At 35.4% G+C, this 18,085-nt stretch overlaps 1 protein-coding gene across 2 annotated transcripts in view; it reads left to right on the forward strand.

The window, feature by feature from the left end:
- Window positions 1-18,085, forward strand: part of LRP6 (LDL receptor related protein 6) — a 169,520-nt gene that overhangs the window by 19,132 nt on the left and 132,303 nt on the right. For both annotated transcript variants that reach the window (XM_045073353.1, XM_045073354.1), the window contains exon 2: window positions 6,080-6,473. In XM_045073353.1, coding sequence (XP_044929288.1) covers window positions 6,080-6,473 — 394 coding nt within the window. The remainder of the gene's footprint in view (window positions 1-6,079; window positions 6,474-18,085) is intronic.

An 18,085-nucleotide genomic window follows, 5' to 3' on the forward strand; every position in this document is an offset into this window, starting at 1 on the left:
AGAATTACCATAATGTGAAATACATACGTGAAGTGAGCAAATGCTGTTGGAAAAATAGCACTAATAGACGTGCTTGATGCAGAGTTGCCACAAACCTTTAATTTGTAAAAAATGCAGTATTTGGGAGGTGCAGTAAAGTGAAATGTGAAAGAATGAGGTGTGCCTATATTCCCTTGTGATGAGCCAAGGAAATTCCCACTGTAATCTCCACTGGAGGAGTCAAGGGATAATAGAATAGCTGGGAATATTCCTTCTCAGGAGTCAGGGTGTGATTCTCAAAGAGCCGAAGAAAATTTTCTTCACTGGAAAATATCAAAGTACCATGTTGCAACAGTCTAGATGTCTGGAGCACTGGGTCAAGAGCTGACCTTAAGGAAAGAGACATGAATCTCTGGACAAGAAAGGAATTTAAATATCATTATCAAAGTGGGGGTTGTGTGTGTTCACTGGTGAAGTCCAGCCCTCATCCAAGTCATGTCAACATACAGATATCAAAAATAAATCCCTACTTAGGGAGATTATTCAAAAAGATTATTGTAATAGGTAGAATATTCTGACCACAAGATATATAGGTGTCTCAAGAGCAAGCACAAAAAGACAGCTCTGGAGGTGAATAGTGCCAGGAGGAACTTTTTGGGAGAGTGGGATAAGCTGGTGGGAGCTAGGAGATGACATGGCCACGGTAGTTTAACAGGACATGTTTTTTTCTTGTGGTCACCTTATACTCAGAATGAGTCCTTAAGAGAGGGTGTTCTGTGTTTTGCTTAAGCTGAGAGCTAGCTAAAAAGTTCAGAGGTCTGTGGGGAGGAGATAAGCTTTACTGAACTTTGAACAAGTCAATAGGTCAGTAATGGGCATTTGTGAACTCTTGGCCAGAATTAATGTAAAATTATTTTGGGTTTATGACAAATATATTGTTAAATCAGGTTCTGCAGCATTCTTTTTGGATATTAGGAGATATATTTACCGTATCACTGTCAGGCAGTGAACTCTTGCTATGTACTGGGGATAAACTTAGTTATATTGCTCCTGTTCCCAAAGGGCAGAGATCCTAGTTGAAGTAGAAAATGCTAATATCAGAAAAGTGGGAAAGACTGTAAGAACTCAAAAGAAGGAAAGCTGAAGCAATTGGGAAGATTCATGGAATAGATAAGATTTGAATTGGCCTTGAAGAGTTTGCCTGCTGGGATAATGAAAGGGAGGTATGGAGTGGGCGGGAAGATGAATATGCTATAGTAATGTAGTATGATGTCCTCACAGTCAATCTGTTCAAAACCAGCTTGTATGATGCAGAGGCTATAAAATTTAGAGTCTTAGGTAGAAGTCACCTGGTGGTGTCCTGAAGTATTGAGACTTTTTATGTTAGGCAAAGGAAATCAGAAAGCTTTTTGAGTTGGATCAAGTAGAATTACTAAAAGTGGAAAATGGTGGGAGAGTGTTGAGATCACTTACTATTAAAGTAGTTTAGGCATGAGGTCATGAAGGTCTAGAGTAGGATAGTGGTTCTGAAAATGGAAAAGAGGCAGATTTAAGGGCATGCTAAAGAAGAGTCAGCGGGACAGTATTTGACAGACTGGGGAAAAGGGAGGTGTCAAAGAGGGTGTCCACTGTGTACCCATAATATTAGGAAAATGGTACCACTGACTTTTGAAGATATATTTATGTATATGTATACATAAATCACACACACATATGTGTATGTATGTGTGTAGTTTTTGGCAGGTTGTGGGGGAGGTGATTAATTTAATGTATGGAAGAGATGGCCAACAAGATGTTATAGATGCAGTACTGACGTTTAGGCTGGAAATGATGATGATTTGATAATTATCTGAATAGAGTTGCTTTATTGACTAGGGGTGAACTTGCAGATTTTCTGTTTTGTTCTTTACATTTCTGGAACAAGAGACAATCTTGGGCATACCCATATTTGAGAAGTGGGAGGAAGATTTGAAACTAAAAAGCAGATGAAGCATGACCAGAAAAACGAGTAAATGTAGTATAAGGAGACTTTTACGTAGGTAGGGTTATGGTCTATTGTTGCTAAATAGAGGTCAAAATAAGGACTGAGAAAAGGCCACTGGATTTGCTTCTGGAGACTTGGCGAGAGCAGTTTTAGGTGAGTGATGGGTGGGAAATTAGTCTCAGTTAGACTAAGATGGTAGTATGAAGTGTATTTAATATTGTAAGATTTTGTGGCTAGGAGAAACATAATTCTCTTGGTGGTAACAAGGTTAGGGTTATTCGAAATTTTTTTGATAGCAGGCATCTGGCAGGAGCCATTGGAGACACAAGAAATAGGGAATAATCCATAGAGCAAAGTTGCAGAGAGGAAGGAGAGACTGAATCAAAAGTATTGCTTCAACCATAAAAAGGAGAAAAGGTAACTTGTCATTTGTGACTGAAGACCAGATAAAGGAGGATGGGTGGGATATATAGAAATCTTTGAGAAGTTCAAATTAAGATGTTGGGGATATATGCCATTTACCTTGCTTCCTGTCTCACTGAGATTATTTTAGGAGATGATCTGAGATGGAAGGATTCAAGGCATGGAATTTTTCTTTAGGAAAGCAGAAAAAGTTTAGAAAGGCTACTAGAGAAAGTTTGGTAGGAAGTTAAAAAAGGAAAAATGAGGATTCCTAAGCATCTATGCAGGTTCCACTAAAGGGATATGTTGGCAGATATTTGGATTATCTGGCTATTAGGAAGTTAGAAGGTAAGCTCTTTGGAATGGAAGTTAATGGAATGCATGGCATATATGCTACAATTGTGTGTGTGTGAGTGTGTGTGTGTATGTATCCATTGTATTTCTTTCATAGAGTAAAACAATATTACCAATCAAATTATACCTTCCAGATATCTCATTTAACATATTGTTGAATAGATATTCGTTGTAATGTTGTAGAAAGTATTCAAATATCAGAAGGGTGGTTAGACAGAGTGAATCCTGGATTTCCTTTTAATAGTTGGTAGGTTCACACAGTGTTCTTTATTTTTTTGAAAAGATTTTAAAGCAATCTCCACACCCATCATGGGGCTCCAGACTCACAAAACCAAGATCAAGAGTTACATGCTCTACTGACTGAGGTGGGTAGGCGGCCCTACGAATAGACCCTTAGAAATCTTAATTATAAATAGTACTGCTCAGTTAAAAGAAGTTAACTCGTCCCCCAATCTCAGCCCTCTTTTTTTACACCTTGTATGTAGAAGCCTTTTGAGATCTTAAATGATCAGAAAGGTTCTTTGGGTTTTGTAGATCAAATATTCAGTAGAAATATTAATGTTTGACTTGAAAGTCATAAACAGATAGCTAATACCTGATGCCCCATACAGATTTAGTACACAGTTTTCCAAGGATAGTGCCGTAAAGAAAGATGCTCAATGAATATTAGATTATTATCACTTTTGGATTTTAAATTGTAAGTTCTCTCATGCAGTTGTTTAACCTGCTTAGCCCTGTGTAGTACTTAGCATTGTGCCCCTAACTACTGGGGACTCTTTTCCTGATTTTTGTAATTGGTTCATAGCATGAAGGGCTCAGTATAAGAGAGTGCAGTGGACACTGGGTACTTATAAATCATTGTGCTGAATGAAGGCATGAAATTAGTTTAAAAGTGAATCTGTGAGGGAAATTTATTAATTTGCCAAAAGCAGTATTAGAGAAACAGAATAAGCAGACAGGGCTCTTAGTTACTTTTTTAAAAAAACCTATCCACCTGTTTGTTTTTGATTAAAACAGATGGATTTAAGCTTAGGAGGGACATTCATGTTATACTTCTAGATGAAAATTGTGGACTTTATAACTCCACTTGGCAACCATAATCCATAAACTGGATTATAGATTCATAAACTGGATAAACATCACTTTTTTCTTCATACTTTTTTAAGCACCTTAATTTTTTTGAAATTAAATTCTCAAACAAGGTAGTGGTTACTTTTTTATTTATTTATTTTTAAATATTTTATTTATTCATTTGACAGACAGAGATCACAAGTAGGCAGAGAGGCAGGCAGAGAGGGAGAGGAGGAAGCAGGCTCCCTGCTGAGCAGAGAGCCTGATGCGGGGCTCCATCCCAGGACCCTGGGATCAAGACCTGAGCCAAAGGCAGAGGCTTTAAACCCACTGAGCCACCCAGGTGCCCCTAGTGGTTACTTTTAAATGGTACTTGGTATTGCCTATGGACGACACAGCTTTAGACCTTTAGTTAAGTAATTGTGAGAGAAGATTGTGTACATTATTGCATAACTCTGTTATTATTTTTCCTCCCCTCATTTGTATTCTTCATCTCAGCCTTTAGATCTATGCTATCCAATACAACCACTTGTCTATTTAAATTTAAGTGAATTCAGGTTAAATAAAGATTTAATTTCTTAGTCACACTAGCCACATTTTAAGTGCTCTCTAGCATGTGGCCAGTGGATACTGTATTACCCAGTGGAGAGTATATTTCTATCATCAGAGAAAATTCTTTTGGATAGTTGTGCTCAAGATGTTTTTTTTTAAGATTTTATTTATTTATTTGACAGACAGAGACCACAAGTAGGCAGAGAGGCAGGCAGAGAGAGGAAGGTAAGCAGGTTCCCCGCCAAGCAGAGAGCCCAATGGGGGGCTCGATTTCAGGACCTTGGGATCACAACCTGAGCCGAAGGCAGAGGCTTTATTCCACTGAGCCACCCAGGTGCCCCCAAGATCTTTAATTACTAATGATGCCAGGAAAGTACGTGTCAGGAACTTGGAAAAGATATATAAAAACTCCCAAACCATAGAATTTATACAACTTACAATTCTACCAGTTTCAGCCTTTTCAAAGTTAAATATTATTTCTTTAGGATAAGCCTTATATTTAGTTTTGATATTAGGTCTCATTCAGAGATCATTCTTTTTTTTTTTTTTTTTTTTTAAGATTTTAAAAATTTATTTGACAGAGAGAGTACAAGCAAACAGAGTGGTAGGCAGAAGGAGAGGGAAAAGCAGGCTTCCCACTGAGCAGGGAGCCAGATGCAGGGCTTGATCCTAGGACCTGAAGGCAACCATTCAACAGACTGAGCCACCCAGGTGCTCCCAGAGATCATTCTGATAACAATTGGAAACAGAATAAAGTAGTTGTGTTAAAAACGGCCTCTGCCAGATTGTTTATTTAACAGGTTTATTAAGATATAATTGATAATGTAATAAATTATGCATATGGAAGTGAATTTAGTAAGTTTTGATAAATATACCTCTCTCGAACTGTCCTCATAGACATAATACACCTATTACCTGTAGATTTCCTTGTGCCTCTTTATAATCTCTCCCTGTATAATCCCTTTCTTTTTGTCTACCTCCAGACAACCACTGATCTGCTTTCTTTCACAATAGAGTAATTTGAATTTTCTAAAATTTTATATAAATGGAGTCATGCAATTTATACTTTTTTGGGGGGGTCTCACTTCTTTCACTGTATATGATTATTTTGAGATTCACATGTTACATGAGATCCCATGTTATGTGTACAAATAGTTCATTACTTTGTATTATATGAATATATCACAGTTTGTTCATCCATTAATTTGTTGATGACATTTGTGTTGATCCCCGTTTGGCCTTACTTCATATAAGCTGCTATGAACATTTATGTACAGGTCTTTTGACTATGTTTTCTTTTCTCTTGAGTAAATACCTTGGAATGGAATGGCTGGATCATATGGTAGGATGTATGTTTAACCTTTTAAGAAACTGTCAAATTGTTATCCAAAGTGGCTGCACCATATACATTCCCCCCCAGGAGAGTGTGAGTGTTGCACTGGCTCCATATCCTTTTGAATTCTTGGTATGGCCAAACTTTTTAATTTTATATGACAGACTGTTTTAATAACAAAAGACTGACCTAGTAGAATTATTTCCTTGCTCTTGCAACTTTTTGTATTTAAATGCTGCAAAAATAGTGTTTTGTTTGTGAAGAGACTTAAGACAGTCTTTTGTAGATTTATTTACTCTTATTTTTTATAGTATTTGTTCACTAATGTTGATTTGAAACTCAATTTATAGGAACCATTACATTTTCTTTCTTTTTACTTACATATTTTTCTTTTTCTGTTCTAGCGGCCCCTTTGTTGCTTTATGCAAACAGACGGGACTTGCGATTGGTTGATGCTACAAATGGCAAAGAGAATGCTACAATTGTAGTTGGAGGCTTGGAGGATGCAGCTGCGGTGGACTTTGTATTTGGTCATGGCTTGATATACTGGAGTGATGTCAGCGAAGAAGCCATTAAACGAACAGAGTTTAACAAAACTGAGAGTGTACAGAATGTTGTTGTCTCTGGATTATTGTCCCCTGATGGGCTGGCATGTGATTGGCTTGGAGAAAAATTATACTGGACAGATTCTGAAACAAATCGGATTGAAGTTTCTAATTTAGATGGATCTTTACGAAAAGTGTTATTTTGGCAAGAGTTGGATCAACCCAGAGCTATTGCCTTAGATCCTTCAAGTGGGTAAGTTTTGTGCAATGTACAGACAAGACTATCTCTGTTTCCTGGTTTCCATTTGCTAGCATAGACAACCCCCATTCCCATCCCCAAGAGAAAAGAAAGATCAAAAACTAAATTTCAGATTCTTTGAGCTTCTTTGTCAAGTAGACTTGAATGTGGGAAATTATGTTGTGTTCTTCAAGTAAGGTGTTTCTGTAAATTTTGTGATAATTGTGTTTCTGACATTACTTATGGGATAGCCATAGATAGAGTTTTTGCATTTAATAATTACGAGAGGATAATTAGATGGCAGAGAAGAAGGGATGAAGACCTTACAAGAGTAGTATTTGATAGCTCAAGACAATGTAAAGCAGTCTTATGGATCTTACAACTTTTAGTGTATATGCAGTCATTTTGTTATACTAGTATCTTTTTATTAAACTTTGAAGTATTATTTAATATGTCAGTATTGAATGAAAAACAAAAATTGTTAAACAACTCATTTCTATTTAAACATATATGTGCTGTAAAGGTTTAAAGGTTTATTTTCTAAACAGAAGGGAAACTTCAAGCTATGAGTAAATCCCATTAGAAAATGTGAACTGTCAACACATGCTCCTGCTACTATGCTTCACTTCTGTCATATACCATTCCTTGATACTTGTTTATTGAATATGTTCTTATGCCAGAGTCCATCATGATAGATTACTAAACATTAACCTGAAATGAGTTACTTGTAATTGTTTAAAATGTAAAGATACGTAACTTGCAAATAACCATCTTAACACTCTGTTTTCTTTGACTTTCAAGTATGTTGGAATGCTTTAAAACACATTTCTAGAAGGGAGTGGATTGATATTGTATAATAGAATGTGGGGGGGGGATGAAAGAAAGTTTTATGTGTGCTCCTTTGTGTTGGTATCAGGCCTTACTTGATGACAAAATTTAAAGAAGATGCCATGTTGTAGGAAAATGAAAAGATTCGTCTGTCCCTGAAAGATAATGTGGATAATACTGTAGTGAAACTTTAGGGAGAGAAGTTCTGGAACACATATATGTAATTTGTATAATATATGAAAAATACATTTTTTAGAGGGACACTAAGCGGTATCTGCTAAAGTCAGATGGTCTCTTAATAAAGCATCAGAAAGTATGTGGCTCTCATGGTAGGAAAAAAGGGTTGACTGTCCCAAGGAGGAGATCAGAGATGCTGGATATGCAGTAAACTGTACTGATGAAAAATTTGGTTGTTGAGAACTTGCAAGATACTTTTGAGAAGTGGAATCTTTGTTTTGCCAACAGTTTGTGAGTCGCAGAGAGTGTTGAAATGTTTGTGAGGTTACTGCTTTATAGAATACACAGGGTTTTGGTGCTCTCAGTGGTCATTAGGGAATAATACTTTGGTGAAAAGAGAAATATTTCTTAAATTGTTTTTGACAAATTTAATCTTATAACTGTAAGGGCAGTGATGGCAGTTTAGCCAAATATCTTTTAAGTAGTATGTTTAGAGCTCTGCTTTTTTTGTACTATTGTTAGGGAGAGAGGAGGGAATATCTTTAAGGATTTACAATCTTTTTAAGGACAGAAAACTTGGACAAGAGAACTTTTCCTTCTTCAAAAGCATGTTTATTTGTATTATACAGTATGTATGTGGTGAGAGGAAGAGTGTTAAAGGGAATTGGAAGGGCCACAGGAGCTTTTATGGAGAAGGGGTGGATAATATAGCTTGGTTACCACAATTCCATAGCAGCATTTAGATCATTTCTACAAGGAATAATGATTTTATGATAGTACATACTCAAGGGAGCCAAATGATTAAACAAATCATTCTCATTTTGTATCCTAAAGTAATGGACTTTACTTCTTGGTGTCAGGTCTGATAAGTGTCTTAGGGAGTAAGTTTATCATACTATTAAAAAAAATACATTAGAGTTTCTGTGGCTTTAGTTTACCCATGATACTTACCAGCACTGAAGGTGAGAAACTGCCAGTGATTTAGCAGATCAAGAATATTATTAAAAGAATCAATAAAAGTGTGCATTGAAGGTAGAAAGTAGTGTTATTTAAGCTTCTAAGGGATAATCAGTGAATACTTTTTCTTGAGGTCTTAAATTTTGATCAAATACTCAGTGAAATTTTTTTTTCATTATTTTTGATGGTTGTGGTTAGTGTTGCTTATGTGTATGAATGTGTGAAAATTTACCCTTCCCCCCGTTCTTAAAATCTTTTTTTAATTTTTGGAAAGTTATGGATCATGTGGCTATTTTTAAAATTACACAACTGAAAATTAATAGAATGCATCCAAATGGTATACATTTGGTAATTAGCATGATGGAGTGTAAAATTATATTTTAAACTCATGCATTTAAAAATACATTCTATCAGTCTTCACTGTTGATCTTAGATTTATGTTAAGGATTGTGGTTTTACTGGAAAAGTAATTTTGGATTGAGTACATCACTTATTGAACAGAAGAAATGATTTCCAGATTTATTTTGGGGGAGAGAAAAGAAGTTTACTTTCCAGAGAAAGTACATGAAAACAGTGCTGAAGAAAAGTGTAGGCTTTATCAGAGTTCCAGTATCCTGGGTTATAAGGTTCAGAAGAGCTGAGTGAACTCTCTCACATCAGCTTATGTAAAAGGAAAGCTATTGAATGACTGGTATTGTTTGAGCCCTGGGAACTAGTGCAGACATCTGTGTGCTTTCGGATGTATGGAGTTCTTTGTGTAATCAGTCCATTTAGCCTAGACGGAAGGAAGATTTTTATTTCCCTCCTGAAATTTGGCCTCTGTTAGTCTGAGATTTTTTTTTTCCTTTTGAGTGATGGCAGTGTAGAATTCAGAATAAGGAACAGGAAAACCTGTGTATAGAAATTGTTGTAGGAATGAACAAACATACTTAAAGAGAGCAGTATTCTTTTAGTGAGGTAATTCCTGACTATTTGATTGCTCTACTTATGGAGTTCCTTAGTCTGTTCCACAGTGACTGAACTAATCTTAGTGATGTTGAGGGCCAGCTGTTTCAGGTACAAATAAAGTAGTTTTAAGGGTTTTTTGTTGTTAAGGATATCTGTACATATTCCAGATTCTTCTGAATATTTTTTAAAAAGCTAAACTTTAGTGATTCAGTCTGAAGTAAATTCATACTTAATAGTTTTAAGAGATACTTTTAAAATATATTTTTTATCCTCAGGAATATTTATAACACTAAAAGTTTCACTTTAAAAATGCTTGCAGAACTAACACAAAGAAAAAATAATGTATAATTTCCCTAACAAGTATGTATGTGTATATGTATGTATGTGTGTATGTATGCACACACACACACACACACACACACATATATAATTGTCATATCTTGGGTATGTTTAGAAGTATTTAATACACTGGTGTGTTCCAGCTGACTAAACTCATTCCTGCCACATAACAGTGTTCAATAAATATTTTTGAGCAACCAGACCTTATACTTCCTTTCACAATCCTGTTTCCGTTGTTAGAGGAGAAAGTATTTTCTAAGCAAGTACAAATTTTAGCATCGTTTCATGAATTCTACCCCAGTATGGTTTTGATTACAATTGTTTATTTAAAGCATATTTAAGATTTTTAGTTGTTTCAAGTTATCAAGACAATAGAGCTTGTTTCATATCACATCTATATCTCTTATTTACCAGCAAGTCACTTTATTTTTTTGGACTTTAGTCCAAAACATTAAGTTTGAAAAGTGAGATATTTAAATAAGTACTCTATCTATTTTAAAATTTTTATTTTACAATTATGGACATTATATAAGTCCGTTATTTAGGTATGCTAAACTTAGAATGTGTTTCTACAGAACAGATTTTTTTTCAAAAGTTTTATTTTATTTTATTATTTTATTTTATTATTTATTTGTCAGAGAGAGAGAGTGCACACAAGCAGGGAGGAGCAGAGGCAGAGGGAGAAGCTTCTCCCCACTGTGCAGGAAGCCTGATGTGGGACTCTGAGCCAAAGGCAGTCACTTAACCGACTGAGCCAGCTAGGTGCTGTATGGAAGAGAGTCTTGAAATTTTGTTTCTGTTGTCCTTATTGTATAAGTCATCGTACTCAACCTCCTTTTTTATGGCTGTTTGACCCATAACACCAGTTTGCTGATTCCACTGGATGTAAATTAGAAAATACTTTAAAATTTCAAAAGATTCTTTTTTTTTTTTAAAGATTTTTTTAAAGATTACATAGATTCAATATAGTTTGGTGGTGGGGTTTTTGAGATTGTCCCAATTTAAGAGAAATGTGTTAGAACAGCCACTAATCCAGGAAATTCAAGAATAGGATACCTTTAACTGAGTTTTGGCTTTCTGTATTTTGGTGGTCTTAGGTACCTTGCTCTATTCCACTGTGACTGGCTCTTTAGAAATGTAGTAAATTAGTTTTGACTGGCACCAAGTATTTGTGCCATTGAGCCTTTAAGATTTTAGAAGGAGGAGTTTGCCAGATAGCTAATTTGTGAAATAGGAATAAAATGATTGTCTTTTTTTAAAAAAAAATTTTATTTATTAGACTGCATGCACATGATAGAGAGTGTGCTCTGGTGTGCGCGTGTACAAGGCAAGGGGAGAGCCAGAGGGAGAAGAAGACTCCCCTTGAACCGGGAGCCCAACGCAGGGACTCCATTCCAGGACCCTGGGATCATGACCTGAGCCCAAGGCAGACCTGGTAGACTGGGGAAGCCTATTTTCTACCCATTAAATCCTAGACCTGATAGGGAATCTTGAGGATCTTATAGCTAAATGCCTTCACTTTGAGGCTGAAGAAACCAAGGCCTTGGCTAAAATAGGAGACAGCCAGATTCTTAGTTGAGATTTTCCAGTTCCACATTTGTTTCTCTTTTCTTCATGAAAAGTATCTTGCTAAAGTAGTGTGTTTTGTTTTACAAATGGAATTACCTTAAAAATGCAATGTGTTAGCTTTATTTAAAGGAGGCTTTTATAAATTCTTTGTTTTTAGATTTACTCTATCAGTTTCTTATTTTACCATTGCTTTTTGCATCCACTTAATCCATTTGGGTTCAGTTTCCTTCTGCTCAGAGTATGTTCTTGAATATTTCTTTCAGCAAAAGTTGCTTAGTGGTAAACTCTTGGTCTTCACCTGGAAATGTGTTTAATTTGCCCTCATTCCTGAATGATAATTAGTTGATAATGGAATCTGGATGATAGTTATTTTCACTCAGTTGTTGGAGGGTATTATGATTTTACTTGTTGCTGTGAGACGTCTGGTATTTCCTAATTATTGTTGCTTTGTAAGTACTTTATCTTTTTTTTGTTTGTTTGTTTGTTTTTCCTGCTTCTTTAAAAGCATCCCCTATGCATCTTTTGATATTCTGTAGCTTTTCCTACCCTGTGTCTAGTTGTGGCTCTGTTTTTATATATCCTGCTTAGAATTCATGTTTGTAGAATCTAATCCTTATTGTTATCTGATAGTTCTAGAAACTTACTATGCATTATTTCTTAACTTTTCCTTCATCATCCTTAGATTCCCTTGGAGCTCCTGTTTGATGTATGATGGACTAATTTTGTGCTCCATGCCTCTTGATCTTGCTTTCATATTGTCTCTCTCTTGGCTACTATGTGGTTTATTTTTTCACTTGTCTTCCAGATAACTAATTTTAAAAAACATGAGTTCATGTTGATATCTCTGCCACAATCCAGTTCCAATCCACCACCACAGTATTACATTATAGTGTTGGCCCTTTCCTTTTTTGGTCAATTCTGTGTCAGTCAGAAACCTGGTTTATCAATATAAATATCAAGTATTTATCAGATACACAATAGATTGTCATATATTATTCGTAGTGTGCAAGGATTTCAGAATTGCTAACCTGTACTCTTATGAGCAACAAATTTACTGTCTAGAGTACAATACTATGAAACTATTGTCTGCAGAGTCAAAATACTGTTTTCCAAATTTATTTGGGTAATTTCTTTCTTACCTGTTGCAATGTGGCTGTATTATTCATTCGTAATATATTTATCATGGTTTGTATTCATTTTGAATATCCACCTCAATATCCTAGCTGATTTTAAGTATTGATTTATATTGGAGTTATGTGAAACAGTTGCCACGTTTTTGAGAGTTAGAGATAACGAGAGTTAGACTGTGAGCAGTTTTCCTCCTCCCCATCCTTCAACCCTGGTCCTATTCTCCCTTTCTCTCTTGTCTGTTCCCTCTTATTTAGAGATACCTTACTCTTACTAATTTTTGGTTTTATCCTCTTGAAATCCTTTTTGCACAAATGAACTAATACATGAGTATTTTCTTATATTCTCTTTTTATCTTACATGAAAGGGTAACATACTAAAGTGCTCTTTGGCATTATCTCTTTTTTTACTTACCAATACATCCTGAATATCATTCCATAGAGCTCTTCCTCATTCTTTTTTACAATGATTATAGTATTCCATTGTATGAATGTACCATAGTTCATTCAACCACCCTCTTATGTTTAGACATTTGGGCTGTTTTTTTAGCTCAGATATTTTAAAGCAAACCCACACAATGATCCCTCGCTTGTGAATGCTTCATTTTACATTCCTAAAAGAGAAAAACATTTTCTTCCATAACCACAGTACTATAATCTTCCAGATACTCCAAAATGAACAATTCTTTAATATTCTAAATTACTCAGCCTACATTCAGATATGCAAAATAGTCTCAGAAATGTCCTTTATGGTTGGTATGTTTGAATCAGGATCCAAAGCAAGGTTCAAAAGTTGCATTTGGTTTTGCCTCTCAAGTTTCTCTAGAACACCATCCCCTCCATCCCCCTCCTTTTTTTTCTTTCAGCCTTGACTTACTGGAAAGATTGTGCAGTTGTCCATTAGAATGTTTTAGATTTTGGATTTTCTAAGAGATTCTTGTGATGTTTAACTTAATTTTATTCTTTTGTATTTCTTATAAAATGAGATTTAGAATAGAAGACTTAAGTGACAAATTCAGTTTTTGTCATGAATGTTTCATAGGCAGTATAGTAATGAGTACTTCATATTCATCACATCAGAAAGTATATAATGTCTTGTCCTACTTACAGTGATACTGAGATTGTTCAGTAGGTTCAGATGCTGAAAGTTAGTATCTTTATTATAAGGTTGAGTTTTTCCTCTTGTCTGTGAATAATTTGTGGGATGATCCTTCTGTACCTACCAATATCCATTTCTTCATCACATGATTGTTTTAACACCCACTGGGGATCATTTTTTGTGTTATTTCATTAGGGATATTTGTTACTGTTTTATGATGTTTTACCACATGTATTGTATTCCATCTTTTATGTGTTTTAATCGTTGAAATATTTACAGTTTTTATAAGATTGGTCAGTTGTCTGAAGTTCTTAGAAATTCACTTCTGTTCTTTGTTATATTTGCTGATTCTTGCTTAAGGTGAACTGTTTCCTTAGATGTCATATAGTTTGGTTATGAGCTGATCTTCAAAAGGGTTGTCAAGAATCCTGAGTGCCTCATGGGGGTGCATATTCCTCCAGAGAGGTTTTAGTTTGTTTCTACCAGACACCCTAGGGGTGTTTCCAGGAACAATTTTATTTTTTCTTTGTAAATTAAAGTATAATTTCTATACAGTAGAATGCATAGACCTTAATCGTGCAGTTTTGACAAATGTGTACATCTCTATTATCATCTCATTCAAACAGAGATTACTTTTTATGTTTATTTTTTTGAGTTAGAAGTTCCTGTACCATATACTGAAAATTAATTCAAATTCTAAACCTATGTGAGCGAGCGTTGGATACAGAGTTTTTGGTGATTTTTCCCACCTTTTCAGAGCTTAGGCCAAGACTGTGAAAAGCTTCTTTGCCTTTCTCTGCCAGTGGCATATTTTTCTACTTCATTGTTCCCTGAGGGTCTGTGCTTTGTGCAAGAATCTTACATCTAACACAATGCTTCTTATGTGTCTGGGCTTTATCTTCCCTGTTTCACTGTGGAAACACAAGTACCTCAGTTTCTGAGATGAGAAAATCCTACAGGATTGTTGTAGCATCAAACATCCACTGTTTTTTACCTCCCTGTTCATTTTTGGCTCTGTAGATTTCTCCTACTTTCACGGTACCTTAGCTGTACATTTAAGAGGGTTTATGTATTTTTATTTTGTGTATATGTATTTATTAGTCTTTTTGGGGTCTTTAACAAAATACTACCTACTCGCTTATAATGACAGAAATTTATTGCTCACAGTTCTGGAGTCTAGGAAGTCCAAGAATAAGATGCCAGAGTGGTCCCTTTTTAGTAAGGGCCCCTTCCTGGTTCATAGCTGTGCCTTCTTGCTGTGTCCTCACGTGGTGGAACAGCCTAGGGTTTGCTTTGTAGCTCTGTCCTCATGACTAAACACCTCCCAAAGGCCCCACATGCTAATACTGTCAACTTTGAGCATTAGGACTTCAACCTGTGAATTTCGAGGGAACGCAAACATTCAGATTATAGCAATGTATAAATCAAATAGACTAACCAGTGGTTCTAGAGGTTTTGTGAAAGGAGGGATTTCTGGTTATTTTGTTACTAAATTATCAGAAATAGAAACTCTGACTTTTATGTTTTTAAATATTGCCTTTTCTTATTGTGGATATATGTACATGATAGTTGAGCATTATTCATACTTACTAATAATGTGTATTAATGACTTATTTTAATTATAGGTAGATTATATAAGTAACTTCAAGGATCATGAAGTGATTTATGATCTAGTATAGATCTGATTCACTTAGTTTTTATGACTCAGTTCTAAATGTTTTCTTAATTAGCCATCATTTTGTGTAATTACATCTTGTAAAGGGTGAAAATTTATCCCTTCAGTTTAGGTTTATTGAATATTTTTGAATATTTTTGTTATGGGAGACTGGATGCAGATTGAGTAACATGCTAGATTAGGGGTTTGTGAATATTTTGGAAAATTTATTATTTTACCCTTACCTAAATTTTAGACATTATATGCTTTGGAATGTAATAAATCTGTATAAGACGAATTTGTATAAAATGGCTGGAATGTAGTCTGATTGTTGGTTGAGATATTTTTACTTTCTGGCATAAGAAATTTTGATGTTTTGAAAACTTAATATTTTCTTTACTTACTGTAATTACTTCCTAATTTAAAAAAATCCCGTCTTCTCCCTTCACTTCATTTAAAATTTATTTTCCAGAAAGTATTGCAGTGAATATCAGGCCAGATACAGTGATAAAATTACATTTGTATGGAAACTAGTGAACAGCATTTAACAACCTGGTACTGGTTTATGATTTTTGATGAATAGCAGATGTGAATACTATGTTAAACTGGCGCTGTGACCATGTATATTTAATTCTTCAGTATCAAGTAAGAATGTTTATCTTCTCTTAAGTCAAAGCCAAAATAGAACGCATTGAAGCCAAAATAAATTAGGGGCCAAATAGACCACATAATTGGAGAGTTGGTAATAATTGTTGGTGAAGAGAGATTTCTTCTATGTGAGCCTGTAGCCTGGGTTTTGAGAAGCCACAGGATATATTTATTAGACACTCTTGCATTTCCTAAAGGATACTAAAATTAGCTTTAAAAAAAAAATACTGATAAAAAAGCCTTTGCAGAATATATACACAGCTAGTCGAATTTACCAACTTTATTGTTAAGTACTTTTAGGTAATCAAAGGTTTCTAAGCTAGGTTAACTGCCCCAAACAAAAGAAGTAAGCCTAACCAAACCTACTCCTTAATATGTGTACCCCAATTATTTTTTATCTTTGGAAAGATAAAGTGATGTAGTCAAGAAGTTTACCTCATAGTCTAATTTTTTTTTTTTTTGAAGATTTACTTTTTTATTTGAGAGAGAGTGTGCATACATGAGACTGGGGGATTGCAGAGGGAGAGAATCTCCAAGCAGACTCCCCACTGAGTATAGAGCCCTGCACTGGGCTGGAACCCCACTCTGGGCTTGATCCCATGACCCATTAGACCAATGACCTGAACCAAAACCAAGAGTTAGGTACTCAGACAAGCCACCCAGGCACACCAACCTCGTAGTCTAATTTTTAATTGCTGATTTAAGGGGAAGGTTTGAAGCCTCAGTGTCAAATATTCCTTATTCTAATAACAGAAAATGTTTATGTCCTATCCTAACAGAGAATATGGAGAATTTTTTTTTTCCTTAGGAATCTTTTTTCCCCCTGCATCCTGAAATCTCTATTCTGCTACAGTCTAATGTTTTATTCTACTAGTAGATCTTTAAATAAAAAGTTTACACCTCTCTTATTAGCTGGTGCCCAATCCTTTTTAAAGATTAATGCTCTCTTAAGAATATCAACACCTAGATATTGCTCTTTATTAAGTCTGATACCTTGGTATGTCACTCAGGCTTTAAACAGGTGCCCTTTCCCATAACCCACCTGATTTCTGACAGTCTCTTACACAGCTTAACAATTAGAGCCAGACTTTCTATATATTTTAGTGCTGGAAATGGTCTTCCCTTGCCTTTCCAGCACAGATGTAACTCTTTATGATTTATTTGACATTCATTGCCCCCATGATGCTTTGTATTGGCAACTCTACTCTGTTTCTGGAAATTATGAAGTCAGAAGTATTTTGAAAAATGACAAAAATCCCTAAAGGATTCAATTTTGTTTTTAAATTATCTCTGTATAATAAATTTATGTGAAAAAATTGGAAAGTTAAAAAAGTTTACTGGGAATTCTTTTTTAAAGATCTTTTTATTTATTTTAGAGTGCACATAAGCCAGGGAAGGAGGAGAGGGAGAGAATCTGAAGTAGACTTCCTGCTCAGTGCAGAGTCCAAGCCCAGGGCTCAATCCCACAACCCCGAGATCAGGACCTGAGCTGAAATCAAGAGTTGGATGCCCAACTGACTGAGCCACTCAGGTGTTCCATTTATTGGGAATTTTTAAAGCTAGTTTATAAACTTGTAATTTTCTTAGTTCACATAAATCTTTCAGACACATAGAATGGACTTTTACTTTCTTTAGTACCTAGATGTCTGTTACATTTGTAGAGATGTTTTATCTTTGTACCATGTCTGGATTATACATATTTGAGAGCAGAACATGCTAGTCTTTTCTTGGACTACACTTACACTAAGGAATATAAATTGATATTCATTTGATAAAGTTAAAATACTGTAACTCAACTTTTTCTCATCACCTGACCCAAAAAAGTCCTCAGATAATCATAACTAGGTTACAGAGTAAATCCTCTTTGTCTACATTGGATACAGAAGATACTTTGTTTAATTTTGGAGGACAAATCCCGTGTAGGTGTTTTCTTTTCTCTCACTAAAGTTGTTCTCTTCCCGTCATGCTGAATGATGAGTTTGGGTTGCAAAATGGTACCATCCTTGAGAGTAGCTGCTATAGTTCTTCAGCATCACATCCCTCAGAAGTTCAGTAGCTTCTGTTCCCTTTGGATTAGCTTCATTGATGCATCCCTGAGTGCCATGAATGCTTCTTTCCTGACTCTTTAGGAGTAAAATTGCCATTTTACTGCACTCCCTGGAGAAGGAAAAAGTCTCTTAAGGCAGATTCTGAGCCTGAACCCTAGGGAGAAATATTGTGTGACTGCTGTGGAGAATACTCCATCACAGAGTCTCATTCTGCTGTCAGGTCATTGCATTAC

The sequence above is a fragment of the Mustela putorius genome, unplaced genomic scaffold (genome assembly GCF_011764305.1).
Source record: "Mustela putorius furo isolate JIRA1106 unplaced genomic scaffold, ASM1176430v1.1 tig00537227_pilon_pilon_pilon, whole genome shotgun sequence".
NCBI classification, from domain to species: Eukaryota; Metazoa; Chordata; class Mammalia; order Carnivora; family Mustelidae; genus Mustela; species Mustela putorius.